We start from the raw sequence: 26,133 nt of genomic DNA on the forward strand, positions 1-26,133 counted from the left end.
TTGACTGGCACGGGCTGGGTGCCAGCCTGTTTTGCGAGTTGGAGCTGATTCACTTGGTGCCGGGCCATTTTCTTCACTTGGTGCCAGTCCATTGGGCACGGGCTGGACTTGCTCTTAGGGAATGAATCCGGAGAGGTTCCTGGTTCCTCATTGAGGACCCATACTCATATCACGTGGCCCTCATGGCATCCCCATATTCTACTAACTTAAACTCCATCCACGTGGCTCACATGGGTCCACACCGATCTCTAAATAAAACTATACTGTACCAATTAAATTCCCTCTACGACTGAGCATATCGACACTTTATCAAACTCCCCAATTCCGATCGCACTACCAAAACCCACCGTGGCTTCTCTGTAATTAAAGACAAAACGAGGTCGTAAAACAACGGAAAAAACTCGTCTGGGAGCACACGTGGCGGGTTTAGCACCAGATGCAGCAAAAACCGCTGTGCCGCACCGCAGAGAAGCCACGTCAGACAAAGGGAAGGTAGTTCCTTTCTGTCTGTTTCTATTTGGACACGTAGTAACCATTTTTCTTCTTCCTTCTGCGTAACTTCTCTCACTGCCACAACCCCGCAAGCAAGGCACTCAACTCTCAAAACGGTGCGTTTTCTTGGCTCGGAGTCGTTTCGCTAAATCTCAGATCTGGAGAACATCTCTGCCTGAATTGTTGGCAAGTGATAACGGTTATTGATTATTTCTGTTTGGTTGCTGAGAAAATGAGGGAAAGTGAAGGAAGATGTGATTTATTTACAGGAATAGTAACTTTGCTCTTTTTCTGGTTTTGTTGGAGTTTGGTACCGGAGAACGTGATTTAGTTCCAGGAATAATAACTGACTGTAGACTGTGGAGAGAAATTGGAGTTCGGAAATGGCGACTGATAGTGAATTTCATCAGTCTGATGTACCTTCAGACCGTCAACACTCCCGGGTACTAATTATATATACTTTCACTTCCTGAATTTTCTGTTTGGTTGCTGAGAAATTGAAATTTTAAGTTTAGTGCATGAATTGTAAACTCTAACGTTGATCTTGTTGAACTTGAATTCTCTGTTTGGCTACTGAGAAATTGGAAATCTGAATTTAGTACGTGAATTGTTTGACTTGTTGCTTAAGATTTCTTATGACATTTTTTTTTCCTATTTTAATTATGTTTTGTAGATGTTGGAGTTTTAGATTATGTGTTGTAGATGTGATTTGTGGGATTTAACCGTTCGAAGGTTGCTACCATATGATTTTGTTGTTTTCATATAAAATCAGGATGTATCTTTCTCTCAAATTTTGGATCATGGTTCAATATCCTTTGGAAGATTTTCTGTAGAAACACTTGCGTGGAAAAAACGTTCTGTCTTTCGGCACAACAGATGTCAGAAGGAGCTCGAAAAATACAAGTCCAATGGATTGGTTGCTCAAAAGAAGGCTTACTTTGAAGAATATTACAAAAAAATTAGAGCCCTCAAGGTACTGCAGGCGGAGCATCAAGAAACCACTGAACCTGATCTTTGCCCGGATGGGAAGATCAATGCCTCGCAGTCCGAAAATGACAATTGTGATGACTTATCTCAAGTGACAAAGTCAGGAAATGAGACAGTCGCTAACTTGGGAAGCGTAGCGGATAAACCAGTACAACTAAACTTGAGTGACTGTAATGACAGTACTAACAAGGTTATTGTGACAGAAGAAACCAGTAAGACTCTATCAATTGAACCGGAACATGATAGAATTGGGGCTTCCTTATCACCCACTCCATCGGTCACTAGGAGCTTGAAATCTTCCCAGCCTGACAGCCCTGTCTCTGACCCTGTCAAGAATGACGCTAACAAGCCAAAGAAACATGGATCTCCTGTATTAAAGTCTAAGGTATTATCTGGTCTCTGATATACATATCTCATTTGTAGAACAACCCAATCTTTGTCAACTAGGCCAAGGAACACAGATTACATCTATCTTAAAATGTTTAGTTTTGAATGTGGATCTTTTAGTGGAGCGTTAAATGTCAATTGGTCTCCACAGTCAAAGCATCATCTGGGCACAAAAAAAAGGGCATACACAAAACATATTAGAATTAGACAGGTACTACGACAGGGTTATTAACACTCTCATAGTCATTTTATCTTCTGGAAAGAAGAAAGACAGGATTCAAGGTTCATTGACCTGTTAAATCGTGGTGTACGTTTTTAATTGTGCCAAAGTATCCTATGTATTGACCTCTGAATTAGCTTTCTTGAGTGCAGACTTTTTCTTTGAATTCTTGTTATGCTTCTGAGGGGTAATTTTGGTTTGTTTTTTTCCTAGGGTAATGCTGCTTTACCACGGAACAAACCAAAGTTGGACTGCAAAGTTACTAGACCCAGAGATGATGTTAAGGCATCAGAGGAGTCAAAACCACGTCTGCCTCATCATTCTACTGCCAAAAGAGATAACAATCTTCTTCCTAGCAAGGGTAACACTCGTAGCTCAGCCACTGATAATAATTTCAACCATGTTTCCATACGTAAACAGCTCACTGAAGTATGCTCCAGTGCCACTGTTCACCTTGCATCAACAAGAAGTAGATTGGTGTCATTTTCTCCTAGTGGTAGAAGTCATCCAAAAAAGGAAAATTCGAATGGCAAAAATTTGGCTGATACATTACGAACAAATCCACCAGTTCATTCACGATCTGTCCAGGTTGGCCATCTGGGTTTCATTCAGAATTATAATTTCAAGCAGCTTTTAATTTTTTTTTGTCTCTTTTAATCTTTTTGTGCAGAGTCCATCAGAACAGAAATCCATTCCTGGTGGTTTGAAGAACATGGCTATAGAGAAACGGTATGGTTTCTCTCTCTCTCTCTCTCTCTCTCTCTCTCTCTCTCTCTCATTTGACTAGTTGGCCATTTCAGGAGCTGTACTGGAGTTTCTAGAAAGCCTTTAGACTTGGGTAGTGAGCAGATGCGACCAAAGGTTGGCCTATCTGAAAACCAGAGACCAAAATCAATGTAATGCATGTTATTTTTTGACATATTGCTTCCTCTAGTATTTCACATTTATTCTTCTGTATCTATATTTTTCACTCTCTCTCTCTCTCTCTCTCTCTCATTAATTTGACTAGTAAATTTGGTAATTTTCAGGAGCTGTATTGGAGTTTCTAGAAAGCCTTTAGATTTGGGCAATCAACAAATGCGACCGAAGGTTGGCCTATCTGAGAACCAGAGACCAAAATCAATGTAATGCATGTTATTTTGTTATTTGTCGACCCATTGCTTCCTCTAGTTTCTCACATTTATTCGTTCATGTGTTTTTATTGATGCTTACAAAGGTTTGAAAATGAAATAGTTGCACTGTTAATAATTACAGGTTCACATACAAACCTACCAAAAATAAATCGAACAAAAATTTTGGTGCTGACTATGATCGCAAGAATTGTGGAAAAGAAAGAAAGCAGAAAGAGGTAATCATATAATGGATGTGGTTAGTTTATGCATGAACTATTTGCTGCACTTGAAAGTTGTACATGCTCTGTCACTGGGATGAGTAACTTGAGAGTGCCCCATATTACTTTCAGCTTTTCTTGTCTAACTTTTTGGAATATGTTCTTCTAGTTTTTTCTGTGAACATTTCTTTCATTATTTGGAAGATGTTCTTGTTTTCTGTGAACTTTCATATAATGTTGTTCCCCTAAAAAGCTAAAAGCCAATTGACTTTAGCCCTATCTTTCTTTACCATGAATTATGAAGTTGTTTTGTCAATGTGTGGTGAAACCATAGACTTGGATATCAGGATTTTGGAACTTCTCAATTGACATACAGTTCTGGTTAAATGTTATCCGTGATGCTTCCCAAGTTTACGAGTTTAGATAGTTGAATTATCCATGTATTCATGATAACCTTGCATGAAAATATAACAAATGAGTAATATAATTTTTTTCCTTTTTTAGCGTGTTTAACTTGTTACTACGATGGACCTTAACTAGACAAATAGCTAGACGCCACATCCTATTGTAATGTTTAAGAACTTTTAAATGGGGAATCATTATTTACTGCAAAAAAGTCTTCCTGCACAGCAGCTCCTTGTGAATATTATGAAACAAGCCAAGATCTTATTATATTTGGTTTTGAAGTTGATAGTTGTTAGTGAATGTGCTTTTCTTTTCTCTATTTTTCTAAATTTCAGTACCATGTAAATCTCATGGGAGTGTTGTATAATGTGCAGGGAGATGAGGAAAGTAACGCTGCATGCAGAAGATATTCAAAATCTGCCGCAAGCGTGGCATCCAATACTCGGAAGAATGTAAAACTTGTGCATAAGGTTGTTTCTCAATCACAGTTTTCTATTTTACAACTTATTCGTGTCTCGGAATTGATAATACTCGAATAGTTTTGCTCCCGTAAAATTGAATTTATTCAGTCTTTTTGTTTCTTCCGATAACCAACCAGATAGTGGGCACGCATATTGTTAGTTAGCAAAGTAACCAATTTGAAAACACCGTCATCAATTTCAGATTGCAGAATCAAGGTCTGGGACTCTCCCACATACTTGAAAGGAACCAAGGTACAGTTCGAGTTACTGTGTAGACTCAAGATGCTGAGCCGGGACAATAATCTCCAAAGCAGTGGTGATTAATGTCCTCTACGAAATCAGTTGGGCGCACGCAGCAGGATTACAAATGTGTCATCAGATTGATAATGCAAAAGAGTGCAAGAACGGGCGAGAACCAGTGCAAGAAACCCAAATGAGCAGCTCGAGAGGTTAATGTAAGCCCTTCTGAAATGTCTGATACATTAGCCTCATATCATAATATGCACCTGAAACAGTTACTGGATAAGAATATAATGTCTGTCTAATAAATATTTTGGAGGCTGACGTCAGATGAGATCCCGAAATTAGATTAGTTGATTTGTAATTTAAAGAATGTGTGTAAATAAAAGAAAAAGGAACAGAAACTGCGAGTGCCTTTTAAGCTTCTGGAGAAGTAAGTCTTAGTGTAAAATTAGTGGCTCTATGTAACGCATTGAAGATATGTTTGCGCCGCAAGACACGAATTATGGACATGTTTCCCTTCCCAAATTGCGACCAGTCTTTCATATTGTCATGGCAAAAGACCCCCCATTTTAGCTTGAGTTTACAATTTCTTGCGAGCAAGCTGTAAACTGAAGTGCTAGAGCAACTGTATTTAACAGCTAAATCAATATTTCAAAGGTTATGCCATCAGGTTGACAATTCCTTTCTGGCAGTTGTTCATATGGTTTTGTAGCTTCGGTAAACTTATAGTTCTTGCATAAGCTACCAAGTAGATAATTGTAAGTTTTGACGTCTGGTTCACAACCCGCTTGCCTCATCTCATCAAGCATATCAACAATTCTGCCAAAATGTCTTCTCCGACAAGTTTCTCTTATCATGATCATGTAATAAAATCTCTTCTCTGTCGGAACCAAATTCGCGCACTGCCGCAAGTGGTGGAGATGCACAAGTGAGCAAGCCCAAACGTACTCTAATGGTCAAGTTAGTAAGCAACTATAAGACTCAAGTAGCGGGCAAGAGAATTAGAGTGTAGATTACATTGCCAGAGACGAACCCTAGATGAGTGTATTTATAACAGTCAGGAGAGATATCTTTTTTAGAATAGAATCCTTGTTAAGTTGGGAGAATCCTATATGATATCTAGAAGTATATAGTGCATCATCTGAGTAACCAGTAAACAGAAAACAACTGTGAGCAAGCCCAAACGTACTTTGATGGTCAAGTTAGTAAGCAAGTATAAGACTCAAGTAGTGGGCAAGAGAATTAGAGTGTAGATTACGTTACCAGAGACGAACCCTAGATGAGTGTATTTATAACAGTCGAGAAAGAGATCTTTTTAGAATAGAATCCTTGTTAAGTTGGGAGAATCCTATATGATATCAAGAAGTATATATTGCATCCGGAGTTGTGATTACTTGTAGCGCATGTCAATTCATAGTTTGTAAGAACTGCAAGGTATATCGAGATCTAGCTGATTCCATACCCGGATCAGATCCCGTGTCTTGCAGAACAAGTATGGTCGGTCTAGTGAAGTCGCTCAAACTTCGCCCATTGCCTCGAAACAGAGTGGCGGAGTTGTCGAGTTCATGACCGGACTTCTAACTTAATTTTGGAAAAACACTTGAATGCAGAAACCACTTTAAGTGCTTCTGAAACCTAGAAACATTTTTTTTTTAAGCGCTTTCAATCATTTTGAAAGCACATCAAAACGAGCTTTTATATATTCACATTTAAAGAGCAAAACTAATTGTGTTTCATATTAGTGTGTAGGTGATGATCACTGCTAGGTTCATTCCAACATGTAAATAGATCTCTGAAAATTAACCAAGAAAACCTAATAACAACTAGTGGATGAAAATTTATAAAAGGGTAAATCGCCAAAATGGTCCCTGAGATTTGCATAACTCATCACTTTGGTCCTTGAGATTCCAAATCGATAAAAGTGGTCCCTAAGATTGTCCACCATCTATCATTTTGGTCATTCCATTAAAAACTCCGTTAAGTGTTCCGGAACTCTTGGCCGGAAGTTTGGGCAATTTTCAAAGTTTCGTAACTCAATCGTTTCTTAATCAAATTTGACCCATAATATATCAAAATGAAGATAGGAAAGTGTAGAATAAGATTATACCTATTTCGAAGCCCAATGGTTGCCAGAGATAGCTGGAAAATAGCCTCAAAGTTGACTGGTCTGAGCGAAAACTAAAAAACTCGTCGGAAACTAGGTAAATTTTAAACGTTCATAACGTCTTCAATACTCAACGAAATCAAGTGATTCAAAAACGAAAATCATACTTCTCGACAAGATGAAGATAATGGTACCTTTTTCAATGGCTAACTTGCCGTGGTTTGGCCAGAAAACGGCTCGAAGTGGCTGTCTTGGTCTCGAGTTAGCCACTTTTGAGCCGTTTTCTGGCTAAACCACGGCGATCTAGCAATCTAAAAAGGTACCATTCTCTTTGTCTCGTCGATAAGTATGATTTTCGTTTTTAAATCACTTGATTTCGTTGAGTATTGAAGAAGTTATGAACGTTTAAAGTTTACCCAGTTTCCGGCGAGTTTTCCAGTTTTTGCTCGGACTAGTCAACTTTGAGGCTATTTTTCGGCCATCTTCGGCAACTATTGAGCTTTGAAATGGTATAATCTTATTCTACACTTTCCTATCTTCATTTTGATATATTATGGGTCAAATTTGGTTAAGAAACGATTGAGTTACGAAACTTTGAAAATTGCCCAAACTTCCGGCCAAGAGCTTCGGGACACTTTAACGGAGTTTTAAACAGAATGACTAAAATGATAGATGGTGGACAATCTCATGGACCACTTTTATCGATTTGGAATTTCAGAAACCAAAGTGATGAGTTATGCAAATCTCAGGGACAATTTTGGTGATTTATCCTTTATAAAATCATATGAATTCATTCCAACCAGAATATTATACATCCCAATTTGGGATTCACAACCTTCAACCAAATATACCAATCTCATCAACTTTGTACGAATGCAGACTTATCCAAGTTTCGACATTGACGAAGATCGATGATTTTTGATGTTTGGACATTGACATTTCTAACAAATTCAAATATTCTCGATTTGTTTTGCAGGTTTAGACGTTTAGGTTTGACTATAGAGGAGTTAGGTTTTAAGTTCCTCCTTTTTTTCCTTGTATCATTACTGTTTTTGTTTTTAGAAGAGTAAGGTTTATGTTCCCGCCTCTATTTTCATGTGTTTTTATTTCCTTGTATTATGATGGGTTAAGTTTATGTACTTCATGACTAGATATAACTCATTTTATCGTTATTAATAAAATTCCCTTCGTACCATCGAAGTTTTATAAAAAAAAGAATAATATTCCAATTCAATTCCAAATTGTCACATTTCCGTGGCAGCCGATTTGATGCTCACGGAAAGAAGGACGAGCAGTGAAAGGGACAGAGAGACAATGAGCAACCGGTTCAAAAGTGACACTATTGTAAAATTTGACAGCGACTCCGGCGACCCGTGAAAAGGGAAGGAGACGATGAAATATTTTGTAACGGCGACATAATATTCCCTAAAAACATCAGAATATTTCATCAACTTAACTCTAACATTACCAGTCGCGGTCGACTTCACTCACCTTCAACCACGATTACAATTTAACTTCAATAAATCTAGAAAATTATTATTGGTATTCTAAAAATCTCATTCCACACTCCAAACACTTGTGAAGAGTGTAAAATGAGATTTTTAAAGTGTCAATAATATTTTCTTAGATATATTTACATAGTCTTAGTCTTGATTTGGCACGTTAGACCGCATCTTGTAATTAGATATAACAGGACTAAACCCAATGTAATTTGGATGAAGTGGACCGGAATTAAAAGCCCCTAATAAAAATACTTCTACCGATTTCCTTTTCATAAAACTGACTTTTTAAAAATAAAATAAATTAATCATTATAAATCGTTTGAGTAACTCCTCAATAATTTTGGTATAAATGGGAGCATATAAAATAGCAATGGCACAAGAGATATTTCAATATGCTCGGAATACGGGTTGATACATCGTGTGTTATTTTACAAGTTTTCAAGTATTCTTTCACTTGTGTATGACATATAGTGTATATGCTCGTGTTTTAAATGCACTGAGAATCTGGGGCATTGGTTACACTGTAAGACCTGCATCCATCTTCCTTATACTTCAAGCAAGGAGCTTCGTTACGAGTAACCGGAAAGTAAGACTTCTACCTTTCCCATTTTTAGTGGTAGTTTTATGTTGCGTTGTGTAAATTGATTGTGTTCCTCTTTTATTTGCTTTCCAATCATCTATAACAAATTAAATCCCTAAGTTTTATTTGGACCTCCAGTTCGGAAATTTTCATAGTTTTAAAATTGGAAGGTTCAAAACGTGTAGATTCAATTCTTTGATATCATAAATCTCATAACTATACTTCGAGTTGGATCGGTCTACCAGTTCATTGGCGAGTTGCTTATTCAACTGGACAATGAGGTTAGTGGTAAATTACAATTACTTTCACTTAGTATTTTGGTGCCAATCTTTTTTTACGAGTTGCAAAGTAAGTTGAATCACCAAAATTTTTTTTTATTGAATTGGATGAATAATTTATTTTTTGTAATGTCATAATGCATTAGGTAACCATAATAGTGTTTTCAAACACCAAAACATTTTTATTGAATTGGATGAAATGATATACAAGTAGGTAAATAGTTTGTCCAAACAATGAAACCAAACCAAAACCGTTTAAAACCAAACAGAACAGAACCAAATGGTTTGGTTTCATTTTGGTTTTAACTTCAAAACCGCACCGAACCAAACCGCAAAAACTTGCAATTTTGGTTTTGATTTCACCAAAATCGCACCAAACTGAACCCCGTCCACCCCTAAATACATAGTTGTAGTCTTGATTTGATATGTTGGACCGAATCTTGTAATTAGATAGAACAGGACTAGACCCAATGTCTTATTTGAAAGTACTTTTAAAATGATTGAAATGATTTTTAAAATGATTAAAAGTGTTTTTGATGAAATGAATTTTGAATTAAAAAACGATTTAAGTATTTTTTGAAAAAAGCAACAAATATATACTTCTTCCAAAAAATACATAAAATATTTTTTCAAAATCTACTTAAATTTTTACTAAAAATCAATTATAAAATCATTTTCACAAAAAAACAAGTTTCAATTATTTTAAAAGTGTTTTCCAAACCAGCCCTACATTTTTTCGTTCAACATGAAAAGGCCCGAGGCCTCCACACGAACGGTCCGCATTATCATCACGCTACGAAAAGTATGCTCCACTCAAAACACGCCACGTCACCAAAACCTAGGGCCTGCGGCACACCACGTTCCCTTCCTCGCTTCTTCGTCTGGAAGATTCCACGGAAAATAAATAAATTTGGAGAGAGTTCGTTTCGGTGCGTCTCTGTCGAAAATCAAAAGCTCTCGTCTGCAAACCCTAATCCTGATCTCTCTCCTCTCCCGCTCTCTCTCTCTCTCTCTCTAGATTTCTCGAGAAATGGCGTCGTTTGCCGAAGCTCCACCCGGAGTTGCCAAGACCGGAGAGAAAATCTTCAAGACCAAGTGCGCTCAGTGCCATACCGTCGAGAAAGGCGCCGGTCACAAGCAGGGTAATCTCATCTTCTCTCCCTTCACTAAACCTCGATTTTCCTTTGATAAGTTTTGGTTTTGATTTCGATGATTTTCTTGATCTTTCTTCGGATCTCACAATTATAATCCCTTTTTTGCATCTGGTTTTTGGATTTGAGTATTTTGATTTTTGTTTCGATTTGTTTATTTGGATTGCTGATTCGATTCTTGCTTATCTGTTTAGATCTGATGGATTACGTTATTAGGTTGTTCATCTTTCCATTTTTATATTAGTTTTTACATTTTGGTGCCTGAGAAAATCGACTAGAACTAGAGTTTCAGTTGTTGTGGTTTTATGCCAATGGAATTGAGCGGTTCAAGTAGTTTTAGGTCCAAATGTTGATCAATTTTTCTTGAGTTTTTTTATTTTGGTTAGAAATGATTTAATTGCTTTGTGAGTTATGCGAGTAATTCATAAATCAATGACGAAAAAGGTTATTTTTCTCTTTGATCTGTGATTGTTATTTCATAATCTGAAGGAAAATTATGTTTGTTTGTTATGAGTTTTCGTGCTTTGTGATTGTTAATATATAAAACGTTTTGATGCTTCTCGACATTACTAGGAAATTGTATATGTTGCTTTAGGTTGATGAGACGAGCTTTGTTTATTATGTTTTCAACGAATTTTGATTAAGTTTGGTTGCATCATTGATGCTTTTCTTTTTTATTAAGTTTTGATGCTTCTTAGCATCCGTATATAAAATGAAACCCTGGCTTGGTGATTGCATAGACTTGCATTTATACTTTTGACTTGATTGTTCTGTTTCTATATCTATTGATATTGATACGTGCGGTCTTTGTTGGCTTTCAGTTCAATTTGAAGTTATTTTTTTTTATTTTAAAAAAGCTGTTAACTTACAATTGTTAAAACGTTCAGGACCCAATCTGAATGGACTTTTTGGGAGGCAGTCTGGTACGGGTGCTGGATACTCATACTCTGCTGCTAACAAGAACAAGGCTGTGACATGGGAGGAAAATACCTTGTATGATTACTTGTTGAACCCTAAGAAGGTATGCAATTTTCTCTGTTTGCCATGCCTCATGACCGGCGATTTCACAGTTACTTAGAGCATTAGCTTACAACACCTTTAACCGGTTAGGTTCATACTAGCATTTGAGGTAGACATGCGTCGTCATTGACTGGTAATTGCACTTATCAATCATTCATGCATGTAGGTTCCATTTTGAATCCGTGTGACATCTAGGTGCATGAAGTGTAAGCGTGTTGGTATGTTCACATAAAAGAACGGGTGCGAGTATACATATAGAGGTTTTCTTTTTTCAATTGACAATTTGATATACGAGCATGAAATAAAGTTTTGGTTAACATATACAAAACAGTTGCTCTATATAAAGAGCAGCTGGGAAAAGTTTTGGTGGACTAACAAAATATGAAGGATTTCTTTTGTTCAGTAAATTGTTATTTGAGTGCTGTTCCCAACTATCTTATTTGCCCACTCACCCTGTGTCCTCATTGCCATCACATTGTCATTAAATCCGGAGTGGGAAAATAAGACGGGTTTGCGATCAACATTCTCTATTCGTACACTACAATTGTCTCTTTATGTATAATTTTACGTAAATTCAGTGTTCGTTCTAGATCTAAAAACTTTTCAAGAAATTTCCCGTTTTGTTTGGAAGCTATCGGATCCCCTTGCATGTGTTAGGTAGTGACAGTTCATTGATGTGGACAATCCAATGTTCTTATAACTTTTATAACGAGTGAAGAATCTCGGTGTATGTTTAACTTGTGCAGTTGAGTTTATTCTACAATATCCTGATCGGGTGTAATTGTTGTTACGCAGTACATTCCCGGAACCAAGATGGTGTTCCCTGGATTGAAGAAGCCGCAGGATCGTGCTGATCTCATTTCATATTTGAAGCAATCTACTGCATAAACATTTTGCAGTAGTTAGAGGTGGTCACTTCATACGAGGCGGACGGTACTATTTTTTTGCCAATAAAATTTAAAACGGACGTTCAATGTCTGCAATTCTTGTTTGCATGTCGAGCTTGCTTTTGTTTTTGTAGGAAGGGGTTGCTGTAATTGCTGTAATTGGCAAACACAACATATTCAATTCAATTAAGACGTGACTAGATTATGTGAACTTGGCGAAAATGCCAGTTTAATGATGATAAATTTTCCTGGTTGATACAAATCACACTGTAGAATAAGGTTTGAATTATAGGCAACGGGTTTCCGTCTAGCCGAGCAAAAATGGCCGAACAAAAGACGGCGACTCATAAAATGGCCGAACAAAAGACGGCGACTATTGAGCGTTGAGTTCTCTTTTGTGGGTGGCCTCTTGGCTTGCTCCTTGTTCGAGTAACCTATATAAATGTCGATCGTTGGCCGAAAGAAATTGAATATTTCACCCGTTGCTCTCCCAAATATAACAATGGAGGTCCCAAATTTAGTCACCCAGCCTTTGATTCAAGGTTTGGACTGACATGGCCGACGGAGTCCTGGAATCTGCAACACGATGTATCATATAAACAGACATGTTAAAATTGACCCCAAAAAACGAGACATGTTGAAGGTGGCAAATGGCGAACATATTTCAGGGTGTGATACTCTGATTTTGAAGGAATCAGAAAGGTTTCATGAAACGAAAATATCACAAGTACAACAAATCTCCATACGTTGTATGACATTTTCTATCAGGATGCGAATGCTAACCTCAACTCCACGAGGGCCTATGCGATTACGAGATACAAAATTAGTTACTAGTGTTGCAAATTCATCCGGTACATCTTCCTGCAGAAATTTGGGACATCAAAGTTCTAGTTACCTTTTATAGATTGGAAAAAAGTAACTCTTTCATAAGGCAAAAAATACAAGGAAGATAAACAGAACACATACTTGTATGGCATGCCCGGTATGTCTGACGACAACCATTTGGAACTTGCCTTGCATTTGACCAATTGTGAGAGCTCTGTTGCAAAAAAAAAGAAAAACCCAGCCTACATCATTCCTTGATTGCAGTCATTTTTCTTGACCCAAATTAATTCTGATCATAGCAAGCACACACGCACAAAAGAAAACCAAAGAAATATTGGACATACCAGCTTTTCCAATATTGTTCTGTTTCTTCAAGTCATGCTCTATAAATGTAACTGCAGAACAATAACAAAACTGTGCCTGTTATGTACAGGACTAGGATTAACAGAGACCTGAAAAAAGAATACAACAATGGATCATGCAAGTGGATAAATTATCGTAATCTTACAGTAATTGTAAAGGAGCAGTATATGGTACATAATACATAAATACATACCATTTCTTTGAATCATCATACTTTAATGTGGAAGGTATTGACACCCGAGCAGACTCAATGTTTCTCAAAGAACCTCCCCCCACACTCAATTCAATCTACACAGGAATAAATTTTCAAATTCAGCACAAGGATTCATCCCAATCTATTATCTTTTTTTCATAACAACATGTATATGAGGGAAGCCATTTGGTTCTGACTTCTGACAATCTCCATTTTCCTAGTTTTCTCAAAAGTTTTATTCCAAATCACTTTACTTCCCTTGATCATGAAAAAGTATAACGAATGCCATGATCGTAATCCAAGGAATTTAAACAACTTTACTTTCCATTGTGGGCATACCAAACAAGAACAAAAAGTGATTATAAGAGTGAAGTCCACAATAAAACAGAAGGGGAGACTTCAAAATCCCTCCTTGAAATTGGGGCCAATTCCAGTGTCCACCTTTAACCCTTTTCTCTTTGGTGCTACCAATAAATTCAATTAAACACTGTTTCCCCGAAACTAAAAATTGCAAAAAGCCCTTTTCCTCAACCAAATTTGTTAATAGATCATTATGATTGTAACATGCTCATGATTTTCCACGTAAAAATATGGAAAATACCAAATAAAATAATATATTAAAAAACTTTTATCTTGCAATGGTTACCATAGCCTACAACCAGCTGGCACTGACATCTTCAGCACCATCAACACTGCTACGAGATGAAGTTGAATAAAAGAGAGAGATTTGTAACCTGATTTATAATATTTTGGGGCCCTGAAACGAGAAAATGGCATGTGGTCTAATATCCTAGTGGATAGGTTGTTGGGTTTCTACCTATGTGTCCCGGGTTCAAAACTCCCCCCTCCCCTTAATTATTGTAAAAGTTTCAAACTCTCCCCCCCACTCCCCTTAAATTTAAAAATAATAAAAAAAGAAAGAGAGAGATTTGAAGAAAAAAAGTTGCCGCCGTAAAAGTTGACAAAGGTGATCACCACAAGAACATGATCATCTCCAATCATATTCAATGGGATTGGAGTGGACTACATTTGTGGTAGAGGATGTGTTTGCAGTAACAATCAGTTGCTGGAATAATAATCTGCACCATTGAACTAATGTACAAGAGTGGATGTGGAGCTCATGGTAGTTATGGGGTCCTAAAAGTTTTGTATTTTTGTTTTTAATTCATTAATCAATATTCTGTCCAGGAAATTCGGAAAGAAATTGCACAAAGGTAGTTGAATGGATTTGTTTGGCAGTAAGATTTAATGATTAGGCCCTACATTAATGACACTGGAGGTCAGGAAGAAATTAGGTTGACCCCTAAGTTCAAGGATGCCCCTTTAATTATTCCCTAACAAGACATATATGCCTTGATCACATTTACATATGTGCATCCTGCCATTAAGAATCTTTGTTTTAATTTGTTCATCTTCAAGTGTGATGCCTCTATTGCAGCGCATTTTTTGAACAAAATTGTGCTTCAAGCCACTCATGCATGCAAGAAGGTACAAAAAGTTAGAGTCATTAGGGTTTGAAGATATACCGCTTTTTCAATGCTTGAAAAACGTTGCACCCGGCCTGATAGGATTTTCTGCATATGAACCAACAAAGCCAAAGCTGTTCCCTGAAATATTTACAAATGCCAGTGTAATTTGACTGCATGTATGCCACTAAAGGCAACTAGTCACAAACAATGCTGAAACTAATTCTTCAGTAACCAAACCTCTACAACATCAACAACAACCAGCCCAGCCGAGCTAGATAATGCTTTCTTTGCGGCGATATGCGCAGCAACTGACCCTCCCATACTGTACGACAGTGACATAAGTCATTAATGATTAATGTGAAAATTTGGAACACGGTTACTATATAGAGCTTAAGAAAATGCAATCGGGATTTTTTCAATAATCATTAATATGCTCTTCTACCAAAAAAAAAAAAGAAAAAAAAAGTCTATTCCTGCAGCTAATAGCAGTATTCAGATAATGAGCTACAGATTATTTCATAAATGTTGCATGCTTTCAAGCCCAAAACCTCAGGAGTATTTCATAAGTATGGTAATGTAAGTCATTAAAAAGAGAGAACCCAAAAAGTTGATTACCGATATTTTTTATACACCTAGTAAGTGTTAAATTCACTTCTCTCAAGAAAAACATCCAAACTGAACGAAATGTACTATGAAAACTTCAACGGAAAGTATATTATTAAAAGACTACAACCTGTGGCCAACAAGCACAATTGCAGGCAGGGAATCTCCATACATTGCTTTCACAACAGCCAGAACATCATTGCACATAGTCTGCAAATAAGAGAACAGATAAGCCTACTAATAGAGGAATAGATGGTCCAACCAACATAATTTAAGTTCATCAATCCTATTTTGACAGTATTTTACCTCAATAGAAAGATCGGTATCATTTGCAGTGGTTGATTTTCCATGTCCTCTCAAGTCCATGGCAACTACCCGAGCTTTCTTCTTAATTTTACTTGCTCACAAGGCAAATGAGAGCCTGGGCAAATAAATCATGTAATCTACCATAGCATACCAGATTTTCAAAGTATCCAAGCATAAAAATAAATACAATGTGCTGATGAAACTAAAGCAGATACATCGAAAATAGTTACCATTCAATGTTCATGAAACTATGAGCTAATTCAATTAACTGCAACACAATAATTAGATTATTACATCAAAATGTGATTGCTTTACTTGTAAACATGCAAACCCAGAAAGAAACAGAAGATGTTTCAGCTCAACCTGAACAATTGAAACCCGAAAAACCAAATACTCATTCAAACATACCCTGAGTAACCACCTCCATGTAGACAGAATACAACTGGTCCATCAGTTCCTGCCGTGTATATATGAAAAATCTGAAACAACGAAAGGGTAAGCACATTTGAAGATCATAAACACGTAGCGGAATCGGAAAATTCAAAATTCTACACAGGTAGACTCACATCATTGGAGTCCAGAATGCTGATATCATCCTCTTTGTCGAAATACTCCTTCCAATCCAAAGCTGAGTACCTTTCTGAACTAGTCCTGCAACAACAACAACAGCACGTGAGAAAGCATTGCATTGTGATGCCCTCGAGACCCAGAAGCTAAAATATGAAAACTGGAAGTGCAGGGAGGCGAGTTGAGAAGAACAACTCACTGAGTGGGAGGGCGATCGGGACGAGGTGAGGCAAAGGTCGGGGTTGGGGTGGCGGTTGCTGTTGATTGTCTTCGAGGGTGTCCTCCGGAAGCGAGGAGAGGTTTGATGAATCCATGGCCGTGGCTGCAATAGATCGGTTCGGTTGCTGAGGTCAGTGTGGGACGAAATAAAAACCAGACCAAACCCAACTCCCCGTTCGATGCGCCGGTTACTGACTGTTTTCTCTGTTTTCACAGTTTCACAAACTTAACAATGAAGTTATGAACAAAAAAATAAAGTGGCGCAGTCAAATTAAGATTTTAAAAATAATAGGTTTTATAGGATTTAAGAGGATTAAAGAGTTTTATAAAATTTATATGGATTTTAAATAATTTGAATGGATTGTAGTGGAAGGATTTGAAATCCTAGGAGGTTGAATTCTTTTTAGTCTTGGTTATATATACTTTTTGCTCTCAAATCTCACAAAATCTACAACTTATTGAAATCCTTCAAAATCTTAATTTTTTTAATACACTTAGATTTGGATGAATTTTAAAATCCTTTAAAATCTTTTAATTGACTACATTAGGATTTCAAAGTCTTTTAAAATCCTCTCAAGTCCGAGTTTAAAGTTTAGGTTTAGTTAACTTTCACCTTAATTAATTGATTTTGGTTTACGAACTAAATTTAAGGGGTGTAATCAAATGAGGATTTTAAAAGATTTTAAAATACTTTAGAATCATGGTGTAGTCAACTATGATTTTAAAAGATTTTAAAAGAATCCATTCAAATACAGGATAGTCAATTAAAGGATTTTAAATGACTTTAGAATCCTGATGTAGTCAACTGAGATTTTAAAGGATTTTTATAAAGTCCATGCAAATCTATAGATATTAAAAAATTCAAAGATTTTGAAGGATTTTTTTTCAATAAGAGATTTTGTTAGACTTGAAAAGGGATTATAAGCATAACAAAATCCTCCTCCACTCCTATGATTTCTTTTCAACCCCTTCACTCTTTCTTTCTCTCTCTCTCTCCATTCTGCAACTCGATTTTTCTTTCTCACTCCCCATTTTCTTTCAAACATAGAACCTGCCAACCTGATTTCCTTTCACGTTCATCTGTAACCATCCTAGTTGCAAACTTGAATTTTTTGAATTGTACAATATTTTTTGAATTTTTTATTTCCTTTATTTTGGACTGTGTAATAGTAGTTCTTGCAATGCTTTGATGGGAAGTGTTAATAGCTACTAGCAGTTCTTGTAATGATTATGTGTTTTATCTTAATGTGTTAATTTTTTACCATGTTAATTGAACTCTTGGAACTACTAAGAATCTTATTGCCAATTCAAGCTTTCTGTTCTTTTTCGTGTAATCATGTTTGTGTAAGGGTGCAAGCATCTTCCAAAGCCTATTTATATTGGTAACTTGTACTTTATACTGAATAACACATTATGAACTAATAAATTGTTGAGGAAAAATGGCTAATTTTGAGACATTTAATTTAAGAAGCACTACATGTTTTGATTAGTTAAAATTATTTTTCCTAAATAAATCACAATTCAAATGAGAAAGAGAAAGAAAAGACATATTTGATTGGTTTATATTTCCATATCAATATACATATGCTTACGTCTTTTTCAGATTGTGCACTGAGAAAATAATTTATGTTGTAGGAGTCAAAAAAGAAATCCTAAGAAATCCATACAAATCTATAAAAATCTATAATAGAAATCCATAATAATCTGTCAAAATCCATATGGAATTGTATAATCTATTAAAATCCTTTGAAATCTGTCACTTAAAAAAATCCATTAAAATCCTCTGAAATCCAAATTGACTACACCCCCTTTAGATTAGAGTGAAAATTGAGGATAAATTCCAGATTTTACTAAAATAAAAATAAATCTAAACGTAAATGGGTGATGCTAGACAAACCATTTATTTGAATTATATTTTATAGACCACATAATATAGCGGTTGATGATTGGATTTCCGATTTAAATCACTAACCGCTACATCATGTAATCTACAAAATATGGTCCAGCAACATATTCTCTCTAGTATTTTCCTAAACGTTATATACAATAACAAAAACATAGTTAAAAAAAATATTAAATATGTAAGTCTCATAAATTTTAGGTATTGGATACCTAAAAAATAAAGGTATCTCACTAATATGGGAGTTTATTCTTGTTGGGGGACTTTTAGGTCGAGGTGTACTTAGGATTTGCAAGTGCCTCTCTTGGTTCGCTTTCATACCAATTTCCTGAATATCTCAGAAAAATTAGCACGTCTTATGAAATACCCTGGTTAGATTAATGGCTCAAAAGATGGTGTGGTTAAGTAAATAATGGCTTGCTCAAGTGAGGCATGGTGTGGAAACTAGAAGTTTATCAGTTTAGCATGAGAGAGGGTATGCATGATTGCATGGTGTTCTAGGTTGGACAATCTAATCTTCCTAGGATTCTAAGAAGGCTTCTCTTTATACTGATAGGATTGAAGGAAGTTAAGGAAGACAATATGGTTGCGGGAAGGTGATCATCCCAAAGATTCAAGGTCCTTTGCACTTAGAGAGTGATTTAATTAGATTGGTGCAACACAACCTTGGATCCTCCTCCTAACGTTCTATATATCTCCTTTCTTTTTACCTGTATTGCACTCCCTTCCCCTTTAAGACTTCTGACCTTTCTTTTATAGGTGAATGATTCATTTCCAAGCTTCCTAAGGAATCTATAGTTATGGCTAAGTCTTCATTTCCTTTTCTCCTGCGTTATTGCCACCTTCATTTTTGGTGTAAGACAACTGAACGTTGTTGTTCTCATGAAGTCTGTGGTGCGCCTTCTTCCTGAGGTGCTACTTTCCTGGGTCAGTCGATCTTCGGATCACAATTCACCTATGGATTGGTTGACTTGCTAGGGAAATAAGGAAACTAGGTTTGTTCTCTCTCAAACTCACCTACATGGACTTCAAAGATTGTGGGCTTGGATTTTTGGGCTCCCAAGCAGCCTAAAGTCTTCCATAATCTTGGCAAGCCCCAAGCATGTGACTTGGGCTTATTGTAGCGTGAATAGTAGTTAGCATGATAGAGCTTGGTGTGACGAGTATGCGTGGATTTGTATGAGTTTTGCATGATTTATACAAACGTCCAATTTAATTACCGTAGCATGGCATGATTGTGAATATTTTCCTTTCTCGATTTCGCACCTTTGCATGTGTTTACGCTTGCTTGGGGCTTGTATGACAATTATCAAAATAAGATTCAAACCATATTTGGATCAAATCCAAATCAAAATTCGATTTCTTAATATTGTTGTTCCAATTGTTCTCTTGTATTCACATTTGAGTTTCGAATAGATTGTTTTGCTATCATTTATAGTGTCCTATGATGTTGATAGAAACCTTTGTTAATTAGTTTTGGGTTCGTGTAGCAAAGGTCCCTGAACTTTACCCCATGTTTAGTTTTCGTCCTAGAACTCTATTAGTTTCTCTCATCCTCCAACTTAACTTTGTATTGCATGAGTGGTTCTTCAGTCCAATCTCTCTTTCTCTTCCGTCAAATTTAAAGGTACATTGGTCTATTACATAAAAAATCTAGTTTATTGAAAAAGGAGAAGAGCTTGATCAAAACCGTGGTCTGTTCACATAATTTTAAGGTTAAAGGTGAGTTTCTCTTTAAAATACTTCGTGGTTTGTTCACATAATTTTGTGTTGATGATTAAAACCGTTTATATCATAAATCACTTTGAAAAGATCACCTATGTAAAAAATAATTAAAACTAAGATTGTTTAGTCAATTCTTAAGAAGTTTCAACCATAAGTACGAAGTTCTGTGAATAGGTCACGAAATATTTTAAGGAGGAGTTCCCTTTCAATCCTTGAGAACCCAATTATTTCTCTTTAAAAAAATTATTTTATTGTTTGGATGAAATTTCTATTTTACCCTTCAACTTAACAAAAAATTTAACGGAGTTAACAAAAAGAATTACTAGTGTAACAAATGGCATAATTCGAGAACAAGATAAACTATTACTAAAGTTCATGGACGAAAACTAAACTCGTGGTATAAATGAATAAACTTTGCTACAATTCAGCCATTGGTTTTCTAAGTTTCAAGTGTTTTCTTTAGGTAAACTACACTTTACCACCTCATGTTTAAGGTCTATTGCAACTTTATACAACATCTTCAAAAAAAATTCACTTTCATACCTCACGTACTATTTTATTTCAATATATACCTCATTTACACTTTTCATCCATTGGTCTGTTAAGAGCTAACGTGGTAGTAGTGGACCCCATTACACGTCAGCCCACTCCCTCCAAAACTTGGACACATAGATATCTATCTGCCATGTCATGCCAACTCAGCGAAAAGTGCCACGTGGGCAAATTTTCAAATTTCCCGCCCAATATATATATATATATATATTTTTTTTTTAAAATTCCTATTTCTTTATGGGTTTTGGTGGCTAAATTATGAACAATTGCATTAGATGCAATCCAAAATGCAGAAATGCATATTCCTACATAATTGAACCTGATAATCAATGAATAGGCAAAAATGCATTCTAATATCCAAATAGGCAACTAAATTAGCAGTATATTTCACAAGAATTCAACTGAAAATAACAAGCATGTTCCATATATTGGAAACCAAACCTAACATCTAGGAGTCCAACTGGAAATAACAATTCCTAACCCTAAAAAGCTAGCATGTTCCCAAAAGGATATCCAGCCACTAGCAAAATAACAGTTCCTAATAAGCTACAAATCCAATTGGGAGCAAAATAACAGTTCCTAGCTGCTACCAACATTCACAAAAATTTCCAACATAAACAAAAACCCTGTTTCTTCTTGTATGACAACACTTTTCACTTTCTTGGTTGCTTTGTCTTTCTCTTCTTCACTCCTCCATCTATTTGAACCTTTGAATTACCTCCTCTAGTTGTGCTTGATGCCTACATCCAATGTTTAGTACAACATTATCCAAATCAACAACAATATAGGCCACAAGTTATCACAAAAGTATATCCACCTCCAATGCATACAAAGGAATCCCTAAGTTATCACAATATAGGCCACAAGTTCATTTACAAATCCTAACTCAATCAAACAAGTGGAACAATTCTTATCTTGAGTTTCCTTCCCCACTTCCTTGGTACACCACCTGGATTACTAGATGCTCCATGTGTAGAACTTGATGCCTAAAACAAATTAAAGGATTTTAGGATTAACAAAGTCTTAAATCAACTTAGAAATCATAACTTTGTAAAGGGTTATATTTCACCTCTTGTCTTGTAGGAAGATGTCTGTGATGATCCTGGTATTGTGGCCCTATTTTTTAGAAATTTCATATTTAAGGGTCCCTTGGCTTTTCCTTGAAAGCTGTTGTGTCTGTGGAATATCTCCACTTTTGTTAGTGGCTTCACTTTGTCTAGGATTAGCTTTTTTCTCCATTTCTGCAGCCTATTTGTTTCTCTTCTTCTTGGGTCTTCCAGGTTGTCTAGTATATAGAGGAGTCTGGATAGGTGGATTTTCAGTGACATCCCACATCGACATCCTAATCATTGGCTGGATTAAGCGTCCATATATTTCCAAGTACATGACCTTGGAATAACAAACATCCACATAGTCTTCTAACTTTTCCCTCTTGTAATTAATGGCATCAATGACATGGTTGCATGAAATTCTGGTGAAGTTATATCTCTGACATGATCATGTACGTTCAGTTAAGTTAACAACATATTGGTTACCTCCTCTAGCATCCACTTGGAATTTAGTCCCACCAGACCATTGAGCAATGCATCAACCACTGTTCATTTTTGCATCCTCCCCTTATTCTTAGGGCACAAATCTCGAGGTTGTCTCACCATAATGTCTCTTCTCATTTGAATCATTTTCATCAACATGGTATGAAGGATCTGAAGCATGGTTACAATTGGCTTGGATCTTGCCTTCATATCACGACATTGAAACTTTCACACAAGTTGTCCAACAACATTTCACACTTGGTATGCGTTTGAAAATAAGACCTACGTCAATGAATGACAAGTCTCTTCATGAGCCAATCATATGGATCTTCGTTCAACAATCTAATCTCCTCTATGGCTCTTCTAAAGTGTGGAATTGTAGTGGTCTTGGTAATAACCCATAAAGCATCCTTCAATGCCTTATCCTTAAATTGTTCTCTGTAGTTTGTGTTCAAATGCCGCACATAAAACCTGTGGTGACAATCTGGAAGAATCGTCAAGAATGCAGGAATTAAACCCTTTTGCTTGTCACTAATAAATGTCCAACCATACTAATTTATAATCCTAATATCCTCGGCTAGAATCTCCAAGAACCAAATCTAGGAATCTTTGTTCTCCATCTTAATAACTGGTAAGCTATCACCCAAGTTTCATCATTGGGATCTATCGGCACAACAACCAACAATTAACCGACATGCTGAGACTTCAAATGACAACTATCTAAATCAATCAAGGTTCTGTAACCATACTTGAAACCTTCCTTGCATGCACCCAAACAAACATACATCCTTTGAAACCTTCCTTCATCCAACATAATTTTCACAGTGCTCACTGGGTTTGTCTTATTGATTTCCTCGGCAAAATCCCACAATTTTGTGTATTGCTCAGCATGTTTACCCTCAATAATCTTCATAGCAGAAATCATTGCCCTACAAGCTTTCATCTTCGAGCAACCATGTTTCCATTCAGCTTCAATGATGTTCATAAAAGAAGCAACATATCATGTTGGATTAAGTTAGATCATTTCCAAGTACTGCTCAATAAGCCAAGACTATTTCATATTCCTATTCATCCATAATCTACCATACGTGTGATGATCTAAAATCTTCTTGATCTGCATGTTGTTTGAATTGCACATCTTCCCACACTTGACAAACCACGAACAACTTTCTTTACAAGCTGCATCAACCTTGAACTTTTCATTTCGTGGAAAATGGACATCCACATACCCATTTATTATAGAGTGCATAACTACTGTTTTTCTGAGCTGTGTAGCATCCCTAAATATCAACCCTAATGGCAATTGTGGGTTCTTCATGTCAGTCTTCTCATTAAACTCAAGATACTGCTCATTATTGCTTGGACCACCGTCTTCATCTTCATGCACACTATGAAGGCCATCCGAATTGTAATTTGGCTCACCAACAACATTTACATCAATCTTTTCTTCAAATCATTCCCTTTATTGTCGAGATCCCTCCCCTAACTGTGGGTTATTTTGTTCCCTAATGCCAGCCAACATTGCATCCTCATGTGCATCCACATGATCATCTACAAACTTCATAAACTCTAAGTGATCTTCATCAGCAGGAAATTCTTTTTTTATAAAGTCACTATCATTCTCATCTTCTTCTTTAGCTCATTCATCACCCACATCAGCCATTTCTTCATCATCCACCCCTTCATCATCCATTCCTTCATCAGTCACCCTTTCATCAGGCACTCCTTCATCATCCACTCCTTCATCCTTCACCCTTTCATCAGGCACTCCTTTATCAGCCACCTTTTCATCAAGCACTCATTCGCCCATTCCTTCATCAGCCACAAAATCATCACTAACTATTTCGTTAGCAACCACACTTAGTGGACCTTCAGCCGCTCCAACAATTTAAGTCACACATTGGGAAGGCACACTAAAATCACCACCAAGGCCACTGACTGGATATTCTAAGGCTAGCTTAGCTTTTCCTCTATTCACTTGCACTGGCATTTCCTCTATTAACTTGCACTGGTCATCCTCATCACCATTAATTTCTTCAATAACTACACTACTTTGATCAACTGGTTCAAATGACTCAATAAACTTCATCTCTTAAGAGGCACATTATTCAGTTGTTGTCTTCTCAATATACACATCAATCACAGTGTGGTTTGGCACAAATTTGCACATGTTGATAACATCGAAATTTGTCATCAAAGGCTTCAACCCATTTCGAATTTCCATCCTTGGGATCCTATACTAGTAACTCATGATGACATTTTCATATCCCAGTTGCTCAACCATATTGTCAACCTCGACCAATGACATGAAATCATTGTCATAGAAGTCAAAGAAATCCACCTTCCCTTCAACATAGAAGTCGTCAATGAGTTCTCCACCATGATATATTTTGATTGTGAATAGTTCATTGTTCCCTGAAATTGCAGCATAAGAAAACCCTATTATAAATTGATGAAACCCAAATTTCTGCATAAAAAAATCCTATTTTAAAGTGATGAAACCCAAAATTTAAGACCCAAGACCACAAAACAATTCACAAATAAAGGCACACCACAAATGACAATGTAGTGTCCCAAATAAAGGCACAGATAGAGGCATAAATAAAGCATCATACACAAAAGGCACAGATAAAGGTATAAACAAAGCACTGCCAAACGTACATAACCCACAAACTTTTTTCCAACATGATTAAACAAAGACAAAAGTCCTCCATTAACCGACAACAACAAACAATTTTCAGTTCCCCACCATTTTCAAACAAAGCAGTTTAAAAATAGGAAATATAGATCCAAAATTACAAAGTACAAACAATTTCAGGTCCCCAACATTTTCGAACAGTCCAAGCATTATCAAACAACACAAAATAAAGAAACCAAAAAGCATTGACCGTATGTTGGGAATGGATCCAACGGATCCTGTATCATGCCCCAAATCTCGAGGTGTGAAATTAAGAGAAATAAATAGAACAAAGTGGTTGTTTAAGGGTGTAAAACAAATATTAGCTTAGGATTTAGTCAAAGACTTATTGTGGTAATACAAACTGCAGAAACAACCTGTACCGTAAAATTCACTGAAAATAACTTGTTTAACCAAAAAATATGAAAATTTCCAGATCAAAAGTAGACACATAAAACTAAGTTGTGTTAAAAATTTCATGTATTTTCGAGTTCGGGAAGTATAGGAAAATTTAAATCTAAAACAGGCATGCTGCTGTTTTTTTTTTAAAAAAAACAAACAAATTTCAGCAGTATCAAGTCACTTTGGAAATAAAGTTATGTTCCAAAGGGTAAAATTTTGAAATTTTGCAAGATGCAACCTAAGTAGTAAATAAACACCCCCAGATTTAAATACAACCAAGTCCATAATGGTCCTTCAAAGGCAATTCGTTAAGCCTTATAGATCATAAAGAGTTCACGAAAGAACTTCAAGGCTTCTTGGGTACAAGAAAAACATGTTCAGGTCATTAGATGAAAGTGCACATAAGCATAATTTATACAAGACAAAAGACAAGTGATCATAAATACATGGTTTTCATTGCCTAGGTAAGTAGAAACACCAACCCATTGAGGCCTAGGTCTTCTTAGTCTACTACGCAACAAAAGGATCATTTACAGACTAAGACTAACTATACAAATACTTTGGCAGCTCACCCCAAAGTTATACGTCTGGACTCCCTTCTACTAGTCCACATTAGAGCTGCAACTCGAAATTCAGCTAGTTAACCCTACACCACCTGAAAATACATTTTTAGAAAAACAGGTGAGCAGAAAAATGCCTAGTAGGTTTTTTCGATAAGTCCGTAGTCATTTAAAATTTCTGTGCATGCCGAGA

General features: G+C 36.3%; 2 protein-coding genes and 3 pseudogenes across 5 annotated transcripts; 3 read left to right on the forward strand and 2 right to left on the reverse strand.

Annotated features, from left to right (window-relative positions):
* Positions 1-530: 530 nt before the first annotated feature.
* LOC137746384 (uncharacterized) lies at positions 531-5,050 on the forward strand. 2 transcript variants are annotated; one of them, XM_088686483.1, is made up of 10 exons: positions 531-682; positions 799-935; positions 1,265-1,864; positions 2,300-2,674; positions 2,757-2,815; positions 2,887-2,982; positions 3,115-3,210; positions 3,341-3,434; positions 4,196-4,291; positions 4,485-5,050. In XM_088686483.1, the coding sequence occupies exons 2-10, from the start codon at positions 876-878 to the stop codon at positions 4,521-4,523; spliced, it is 1,515 nt and encodes a 504-aa protein (XP_088542609.1). In that variant the 5' UTR covers positions 531-682; positions 799-875; the 3' UTR covers positions 4,524-5,050. The 2 variants fall into 2 exon arrangements, with proteins under 2 accessions (XP_088542609.1, XP_068342530.2); XM_068486429.2 differs by having other exon boundaries at positions 581-935.
* Positions 5,051-8,501: 3,451 nt separating this feature from the next.
* Positions 8,502-9,454, forward strand: LOC148690377 (CST complex subunit TEN1-like; annotated as a pseudogene).
* Positions 9,455-9,771: 317 nt separating this feature from the next.
* LOC137709689 (cytochrome c) lies at positions 9,772-12,309 on the forward strand. Of its 2 annotated transcripts, none has more exons than XM_068448676.2 (3): positions 9,772-10,131; positions 11,028-11,161; positions 11,956-12,309. In XM_068448676.2, the coding sequence occupies exons 1-3, from the start codon at positions 10,020-10,022 to the stop codon at positions 12,046-12,048; spliced, it is 339 nt and encodes a 112-aa protein (XP_068304777.2). In that variant the 5' UTR covers positions 9,772-10,019; the 3' UTR covers positions 12,049-12,309. The 2 variants fall into 2 exon arrangements, with proteins under 2 accessions (XP_068304777.2, XP_088542563.1); XM_088686437.1 differs by having other exon boundaries at positions 9,893-10,131; positions 11,028-11,165.
* Positions 12,224-16,834, reverse strand: LOC137709678 (uncharacterized; annotated as a pseudogene). Its single transcript, XR_015957030.1, has 12 exons — positions 16,573-16,834; positions 16,373-16,457; positions 16,215-16,285; positions 15,807-15,921; positions 15,631-15,710; positions 15,135-15,219; positions 14,955-15,035; positions 13,429-13,523; positions 13,179-13,267; positions 13,014-13,114; positions 12,831-12,908; positions 12,224-12,623 (listed from the first exon to the last, which is right to left on the reverse strand). The product of XR_015957030.1 is annotated as an uncharacterized LOC137709678 (transcript).
* A 6,130-nt stretch (positions 16,835-22,964) lies between these two features.
* On the reverse strand, positions 22,965-24,051 carry LOC148690378 (uncharacterized; annotated as a pseudogene).
* Between the last annotated feature and the right edge of the window lie 2,082 nt (positions 24,052-26,133).

Source organism: Pyrus communis, chromosome 15, assembly GCF_041283825.1.
Source record: "Pyrus communis isolate YQ-2024b chromosome 15, ASM4128382v1, whole genome shotgun sequence".
Taxonomy (NCBI): Eukaryota; Viridiplantae; Streptophyta; class Magnoliopsida; order Rosales; family Rosaceae; genus Pyrus; species Pyrus communis.